The sequence below is a fragment of the Salvia hispanica genome, chromosome 1 (assembly GCF_029641045.1).
Source record: "Salvia hispanica isolate PSC_SH4W2 chromosome 1, Shi_PSC_v1, whole genome shotgun sequence".
NCBI classification, from domain to species: Eukaryota; Viridiplantae; Streptophyta; class Magnoliopsida; order Lamiales; family Lamiaceae; genus Salvia; species Salvia hispanica.
The window spans coordinates 15,202,285-15,211,644 of NC_142692.1; the positions used below are offsets into that span (position 1 = coordinate 15,202,285).

Sequence of the window (9,360 nt, forward strand, 5' to 3'; positions counted from 1 at the left end):
AATATAATGAGTAGTACTTTAGATTAAAATTCCAATAATCGATATTGTAATAAGTAATTAAGATGCAGAATAAATATTGTCAAATTTAGAACAATTTTTTTGGTCAAAATTATTTCAAATTCCTCTGTTTCACCTTTATATTATTGCTTATCTAATAAAAATATAAACATTATATATTACAGTACAATTAGATAAATTAATAGTAATATTTGATTAAAAATATACTCCATATAATGTTTCATATTCAGATTTTATATAAATGACAATGTGATGCGGTCAATGAAATTGTTATTTTGAGGCATATTCACAAAAAAACTTTATTGTGTAATTTTCACGAGTGAGAAAATAAAAAAAGAGAGCTGCGGCTGTGGCTGAAGAAGATATAATGGCAGAAGCCCCCCACATTGCTGAAATACAATAATGCAGCGATTTTTGTTTCTGAATTCTGACATGGTTTATCAATATTGATTACTTCAAAATTCAAAATCAATATTTATCAAGTCAAAACTAAGTTTTTTTTTCATACGAAAGTACTCTTCCCGTTCCCGTTTGCCAAATGTTATCCACATTTGCCATGTCGATTTATCTACATAATATTGTTTATTTTGCCTTTTTTTTCTTTCTAATTTTGACACAGGACTTCACTCTCCACTAAGGCCATCTCCAACCATTTACGCCAAACTCAAACCTATTTTTGAGTATACGTCACACCAAAAAGTAGTTTTACTCCAACCATTTACACCATCTTTAAGTTTACACCATTTTTGAGTATTTGTCTAACAAAATTTTGGAGTAAACACCATATTTGGTGTTATTCCATTGAAAACCCCAAAAATGGGTTTGAGTTTGGTGTACGGTTGGAGAAATTATCTACACCAAAAATGAGTTTTGGTGTACGATTGGGGATGGTCTAACTCATGACATTCATATTCTATTATAGTAAAACTTAAAAATATGACTCATATGTCACTAACAAAAACCAAATCAAATGTGTACAACATTTGATGAACAAAGGGAGTAATCTCAAATGATCCATCACATATATGATCACAAATAAAAAAAAATTAAAAATCACACGAAAGGCAAGAATGCCGGTTCGTCTACGACTCTAACTTGATGGTTCTTTTACATTTTTCGTGTCAAAAGAAATATTATTCCTATAAAACCAATGCAATACATAATTTCCACGGTCAGGTCGAAAGGAAAATTTGCACGGTCCGAATGAGTTCATGTCATTATATGCTACACTTGAAGTTGTGGCAAAAATCGGAAAATAGCCAAAGTTTGTGAAAGCAAAAAGAATCACGATGACAAGAAACAATCAACCTTTCAAGACAAATACTACTCACTCCGTCCAAAAAGATGGCCTATCATTCTATTTATGTCTATCCTTTCTTACTAAAAATAGTCAATTTTTGCATTTGTGTCCATCCTTGTGGAGTACTAATTCCTTAGTACTAATCCTTGAATGATATACTTAAAGAGTTAAAGTTGTACAAATGATAAATAAAAAGTTGCTTGAATCCATTTAACCTGCTTTATCTTTTAATGTTACAATTGGATGTGTAACTGAATAGTGAAAACCATTCAGGTTAGAACATCAATAGCTATAACTTTAATATACTACAACAACAATAAAAGTTCAACCCTCAACTTATTGTAAAATGGAAATAAGCAACGTGAGAATAATTTAAATTTTATCAACCCTCAACTTTCAGTTGCAGAAATGGGGCATCTTCAAGCTTTTGAGAAGTGCCATCAAGTCCACGCACCTGAATTATGAACTTCAGAAAAGAAGTACCCGAAGGGACTTCGAGGTCAGATATGTAAAAGGATTTCACGGCCGCCTCCCCAAGATACTCGTGAGCTACTTCAGATAGTCGACTCTGGGTCCCAGATGATGGGCTATTGAGCTTCTCAACGAATATGTTGTAATTTAGGAAAAGATCAGCATAACCAGCTTTGAGTTGCCAAATGATTTTGACACTGAGGTTCTTGGACCCTTGTGAACCGGAAGTCCAACTCACGAATTCGCTAGAAACGTTCCACGAATCCGATGGGGGGAAATTTGTATTCTCACCATCTGCAGAGATCTTAAGGTCTCCGAGTACTGCGTAGTATTCTGATGGAGCACGAGAAAGTACGTAATCAGCAGCAGACCTTTCTGGCTTTGGTCTGTAGCATAGGGCCTGGATTTCTGTCAATATGTGTCCAGCCATGTTGATGCTGCTTTCTTGAATGATCCATCCGGGTTCTTGATCCAGCTTGGTCACTCGTCGTGGCATCACAACACTAGTGAAACGGCTTGAGAACTGGGTCATGGTTAGCAAGGTATTTCCTGATGCAGCAAGAAGTACTGTCTTTTTCTCGTTGCTGGCAGAAGAGAAACCAAGAGCGAGGCCTAGGAGAGAGTTCCCATTTGATTTAACCTTCATGAGTTATCTCATCAGATAATGAGTTCAAGTAGTCACAAAGATCATTATATCATCAAGAGCGTGAGGTTGTATCAGGTTCCGATTTTATAAAAGTGGCTAAGGTTCTTATGGATCCAAATTCATCTTTTGTTGGTCCATCACTTACTTTTGATGAAATTAAGAATGGGAGTGCATTGTAGCTGTGAAAAGAAAGCAATTAAGATTACACAGCATATTGAATTTCTGAGTTAGAGTCTTACAGAATATGTGAAGTGTACTGGTGAGTTCCGCAAAGGTAGCTCTCCGTGAAAGAGACGCGCTCTAAATTCAGCTTTATCATCGAGAGTTCCTACAAATGTGATACTTCCTCCCCCGCTGTAAGATGCTCCTTTGAAACTGTAATTAGTATATAAATGTCACATTTCCAAGTATTGGGTTCAGCAAGCATTGGTAGAAGTATCACGGATAAGCATTCACATTTTCAAGTTTACATTTCACGGGCTTGTTTAAATTTAATAAATTTCCAATTCAGCAGCTGGTATGAAAAATATTCAAAATTAAAAGATGATTTTCTTAGTTGACGACAAAAAAATTATTGAAAACTGATAAGAACTAGAAAGTAGAAACAGCTAAAGGGAACCCAAAAGTACTTGATAATAAAGTGAATCAACTTACTCAATTGAGACTTGGATCGGCTCAGTCTTAGTGTCTCCAGAGTACGCAAGGAAAGGCTGTAACAAAGTCCACGGGTCAGGATGATGGAAAAGATATGCTGAGTAGTTAGATCAACTATTGCACAATCAATCAGTAACTATCCCCTACATTTGATTAGTGCTTAAACACGTGATCAGATGACCGTGCTGACATTTTTTTGTAATCTATTTTGAAGTTAAATCAGTTATATCCTTTGTTGCACAGCCTAAGGTACTTGACTGAGCAACTGCTGCTTGGTAACTAACAGAAAACGAAAGGCTTATCGCTCTAGCATAACCATGGCGATATAACGACCTTTCTGTTTCAAAAGTCTAACAAATACATATACCCCAATCAATTTCTCAACCCTTGATCATTACTCTCCTTGAAACGTGAAAAATATGACTCAACATACGCAAATTAGTATTTATTTAATGATAGCTTAAGTCATATATCCAGTATTATAGTAGTTCCATCCTCTACTAGGGAAAGCACTATTTTCAGAAGTTGAGAAAACAGAAGTATTGATGCAAGTTCTTCCCTTCTGAATCAGATAGATTCATATCTGAAAGAGGTTGACAATAAGTTCTTCCGAAAAAGACTATTTGTCCCTTCGTTAGAGGTGTTCCAGAAATGTCTGTGATTTAGTAAATTGTTCTAGAGCAGAACACATTGGGAGGCATACCTGAAAGCTTTGGGACGAGAGGTCATTCCATTGATTGCTGGAAATTTGCTTCCCATCAGCATATATGTGGTAACCATGACCCTGAGACAATATTACACATTTTCTTATATAGCAATGAATTAGTTAATTTGTTGCCCTGCAGACTCTACGTGATGAAACTTCTGACAGATAAACTGATGTGTAAGATTTACAAAGAAGAAAAGTAAAATGAAATGAGGATGATAATCAGATATCATGAAACGTTAAGTACCTGATTGAAATTCGAGTAGAATGGAAGCACTTTTGGGTAGTTCTGGACAATTCCCCATGATTTTTCAACCAGTCCCCACCATCTGTTAATTTATTCCATGCAAATGAATGGCAAATAAGAAAGAACCTACAGAGTGAAGCTGACGAGCAATATTGAATTAAGCTAGAAAAAGTCAACCCCAAAGAAATTTTAAGTCTTGTAATGTTACATGAAGATCAACAGATGAGACATTACATGGCATGGAGAAGTTAGAAAACTTAGAGAAGTAGCCACTAGGTAAACAGTATCTTCCTTCACAGCATCCAACAGTTAAGCCATATTAAAGGATAGAAAGAATTACTGAACACAAAAGGGAACCAGCTTCGACTAGTGTGGTGCAGGTTACACTAAAAATCCACATGGTCTTAATTTTATCCAGAGAAATTAGTACTCCAGATAGAATTACCACATTCATTATGTCAAAACACTAATGTCTCCTCATGCACTCCGCTACGTTAGTAAGCAAGAAGTATCAATCATAACCATAACAAGATAAATATGGATCCATAGGCCAGATAAGTCAGTACCAGCCATTACCGATTTTGAGCAGTTTGAAAGTCAGGTGGTTGTTTCGTCTCATAGACCCATCCAGGTGCAAATATTGCTGCTGAAACGTCGGCCTTCTTTATCACATCAAGAGCAACATTTGTCTGCATAAAAGGATATAATAATATTTTTTAAATTCTCTGTGGTTATACTGCACTTCACTCACATAACTTCGAGTCAAGACAATTCTAATTCAGAAAGTGGCTTAAAGAAATTAATTATCAAGTATGTAAAAGCTCCAAACACTGAATATGAGTTTGTATAACTGAAAATTTCTATCCCATTTATAACAAAATTGCATAAAAGACTCACTAAATGAATTAAACCTCAACATGGGTGCATCCTATTATGTCCTACATGTGCCTTATTCATGTTTAGGACAAAGATCCCAGTCCAAACTTTCCTGATTAAACCCATAGACAAGTCTCTCGTATTTGATGTCATCTATTTTATAGTCTTTATAATTTGTGTAGCACAAGAAAATAATACTCCCTCTCTTAAGATGAGACATGCAATGATCACGGGACATAAATGGAGGTTAGATGAAACTTGAGAAGTAAGAAGTTAGTAGTATATCAGTAAAATATTTGGCTAAACCAAAAATGAATACATTTTTTATTCATCTAAGGAGAGACGGGTTAAAACCTACAGTCCACTGTCCGCCGCCATACGTGCCCCTTCCGAAGACATCAATGCCCATGTAAACATCAAAATTTCTGTCAGCTGCAACCTCAGCCGACTGCTTAGGAAAATCTTCCTGTATCACAGAAAAAAAAGTTCCAATATGTTCTTATCCATATACATACATATATATATACAAATACAGTAGGAAAGTAATACTACCTCCCATGAATAGTTCACAAAAATGCCATCACATAAATCAAAGAATGGCTTGTTTTTGTCATTTAGTTGATTCTGCCAGTTAAGATCACCATCAACAGTGACGCTATCATACCTGTAGCCTCACACAATTAGTATAATAGTAGTACTTCAATTGTGTTCTCTAGAAAGTTCCAAAACAGAAAGAAGTAAATGCTGTCATTACCATATAACCAAAGACCCAGGCAGCGAGGAGTGCATGGTCTGGCTTAAATAGCTGATGAATTCTTTCAGGTTCGGGATTTGTCCGAGATCCAAATTGACTTCCATATTGATCTGCCAATATGAACAGTTAACCAAATTTATTACTTTTTGACAACTTCTTTCCTAAATCAAAGAACTAAGTCCCAATAAATTCTGCCCCATGTTCGCTTAATGTTTAGCATCCCAATGATTCACAGTCAATCAAAACTCCTTTTTTAAAACTTGAGCTATGTTGAATGACCTTGTGGATCAGATAAACTGGCTGTTAGTATATATGGAAGCAGACATGCTGATCTCAGAAACAGCTCAGTACAAATTATGCAAAGCAAGTATGGTAAAGCCTTTACACTACACTACACTACACTACACTACAGACATCAAAACTCAATAATTGCAAGAAAGGAAAAAAACCACTGAAATAATGTGACAACGATACCAAAATGAAGCGTGAAAAAGCAAGTTGAGATAAGACATAGGAAATATGCAAGCTCACCAGCCAACCATCAAAGCCTAGAGCAACAGCAAGCTCTGTCAGTCGGTCAGCATACATTCGAACAGAATCCTTTGAAGCTAACAGTTTATCAGCACGTATTTTCCCTTCATCCCATTCCATGATAAAAGTCCCTAATACCTTCAGAGTTGCATCAATACAATTTATACAATAAGTAACCTAAAATGTGAACATAATCAACATATCCAAATATACTAATACAAAATATATACGTGACTGAGAACTGTGATCACAATTTGTCCAAAATTCCATTGAGAAACTCTATAGTGCAAATTTTACTATTTGAAAACCACAACTTCAAGGCATCACCAGCTAACTAAATAGTAACAGTTAGAATACTAGTACTTTTTTTCTTTATAGAGAGGACAATTAATATCATTTCCCTTTATCAAAAACCCAATCACAGCAAAATGAACGCCAACACATGATGGACCACACATCATAAAGCAAGCTTTAATTGAAACAACAAAAAAAGCATCCGAAATTGAGTGAAAGTAAACTTTATGACTCTGATCAAAATGAACTTTTCCCCAAAATAGAACACAACAAGCGATTAACCAACCAATCAATCAATCACACCTTAACGCCGTGCCTATGAGCAGTATTAGTCCAGCACGGCGGCGGCAGAGTCACCAGATTATGCGAGAAGTAAACAAAAACATCGATCAAATACCAATGCCATATCGCAAACGCATCGGCGTTGGCCCCTCCCTGCACGAGCCTGTCATCCGTGTAGCCTCCCGCCATGTCATGGCAGACCAGAGTCCGCGGCCGGCTCGGCAAGGCGGCGGCGGCAGGGAGCTTGACGGAGGCCTTGTTGAAGGGGAAATGGAAGGAACTGAAGTAGGCTCGGGACTCCAATTCCTCGAGCGTCTGCAGCGGGTAGGAGAGAGGAGTGGCCGGGATGAGAGGATCAAAAGGCGGCGGAGGATCGGCGGAGGAGGAGGAATCATCAGCCATTGCAAGTGAAGAGAGGAAGGAGCGGAGATCCTTGAGGGCAGCGTAGGCTTTGGGGTGATTGGATTTTAAATAGGGGATCATATGATAATGAAGGAGACCTCATGCCACTGAGTTGACTCACTATTCTTCTTCTGCACTGAAAATATCGTTTCTTGTTGCGTTGGCGCTACAATGAATTAAGCAAATTTCGTTCTGGGTTTTCCGATTTTGTGGAAAATTCATTTATCAATTCCTAATCTCAAATTCCCTTTTTTTTTAACTCAAAATATAAATAAATAAATACTCCATATATGTGTCCTTAAATTTATATTAATTTGTCTAAAAAAATATGTATATACATGAAGAGTTATGATAAAAAAAAAAATTGAACTTGAGTTTATGGTATAGAAAAGATCAAATATCAATCTTAGGATTTTTTAATATAAAATGCTAGTGTTGATGGCACATGATAATCAAATTTAATTAATTAAAACGTCTAATCTAATGGTAAATATCAATCCGTACAACACAAAACCATTATAATATTGCTTTGATTTTTTGCATTATATTCAATTTAAAAAGCTTTCAATTTAAATAATTTTTTTTTGCGTATACCGCGTATTAATATTAAATTAAATGTAATTTTATAAGGATTTCGACAAAATCATGGGATGTTTTCACATGACATAAATTTGTTGATTATTGGAGTTTACTTTTGAATTTGTAAAATGACTAGGCTGAAAAATGAGCAGTTTTGGAGAAATATTTCTAAATATTAATTTTTTACTAATTTTCATGAAAAAAGAAACACCTCTTGTCTTGGAATGAAGCGAATAATTCTTATGTTCAAAATAATTAATTAAAGAATACATCATTTTTTTCATAAAAGAAAATCAAATCTTATTATTATCTTCAACTTCAAATAATTAGAGAATTAAATGATATGGATTTAATGAGATTAGAGCAAAATAAAAAAAAATAAAAGACAAGTGATGGTATTTTTAAAATTTTTCTAAAAAACTATGATAATATCATATACTGTATATTCTAAGGACTTAAAGGCCCAAATCACATATCAAAGAACAATATGAAGTTATCTCTATTATAAACTATGAATATCCTCATTAGCGGAGCACATGCACAATGGAGTAGTAATTAATCTGCACTCGTGAGTCGTGATCATAAAGTTAAAGATTCTCATTGATTGTCGTAAATATTTATTTTTCGACTTGTTGGTTATATTAATAACATTACTTGTCCCCTAGAAATGGAGTATAGTTAACATTATTATTAATTGAGAGGTAAATGGAGAGATAAACACTTATAATTATCATACTTATCGTTTTTTTATGAAAAATTATTTTTTAATTATATAATTTTTTTTTGGAGAGGTATCTTTTCCTTTCCATTGAAATAGAGTATAGTTTAAGCATTAATTTCCAAAAGGAAAGCTAAATAGAGAGATAAACTCTTATAACTACCATATTTATCTTTTTTGTTTCATGAAAAATCATTCTTCAAGGGAAATTATATTTAAGAATGTACTATACCTTTTTCTCATTTTGAAGAGGTATTTGATGGAGAGGTAAAATCTTATAACTATCATATTTGTCTTCTTTTCATAAAAATCATTTCCAATGGAGAAGGTATTTGAGATGATATTATACTTTTATGTTTTAAGAAGCATTTTGTACTATTATTTTATTTAGAAAATAATTTACCTTTTATATATTTTTTCCTTGAAAATGTGTTAATTTTTGCATTTCACTTTTTGAGAAGGTAAATATGGGATATACATTTTTTATTTATCTTTAATTGGAGATGCTATAAGAGATGCTAGCTATTACATTAAAGAGAAAAATGAGATTTACTTTATTAAAGAATAAAAAGACATCTCAATATAGTTAAATTAAAATGGAAATATGAATATCTTAAATTGGACGGACATAAAACTTTAAAGGGACATAAATAGTCATTTTCCTAAATTGAATGATTATTAAATCGAATATCAATCATACCCCATTATGGTCGATTGTTCTAAAATTAAAATTGTAATACTACCACTTTTATAGAGCAAATTATGTTACGTTGTTACTATAAATTATTATATTATGCAAATAGTATCATATAACTGTTACTACATTAAGTTCAACAAAATTACCGTATAATTCTTAACCTTTTAATTTAATTAATGAAACAT

At 34.0% G+C, this 9,360-nt stretch overlaps 1 protein-coding gene across 1 annotated transcript; it reads right to left on the minus strand.

Annotated features, from left to right (window-relative positions):
- Positions 1-1,503: 1,503 nt before the first annotated feature.
- On the minus strand, positions 1,504-7,360 carry LOC125224356 (cytosolic endo-beta-N-acetylglucosaminidase 1-like). Its single transcript, XM_048127743.2, has 11 exons — positions 6,801-7,360; positions 6,204-6,341; positions 5,673-5,782; positions 5,471-5,582; positions 5,277-5,384; positions 4,619-4,731; positions 4,043-4,124; positions 3,793-3,873; positions 3,090-3,145; positions 2,675-2,810; positions 1,504-2,429 (listed from the first exon to the last, which is right to left on the minus strand). The coding sequence occupies exons 1-11, from the start codon at positions 7,260-7,262 to the stop codon at positions 1,701-1,703; spliced, it is 2,127 nt and encodes a 708-aa protein (XP_047983700.2). The 5' UTR covers positions 7,263-7,360; the 3' UTR covers positions 1,504-1,700.
- Between the last annotated feature and the right edge of the window lie 2,000 nt (positions 7,361-9,360).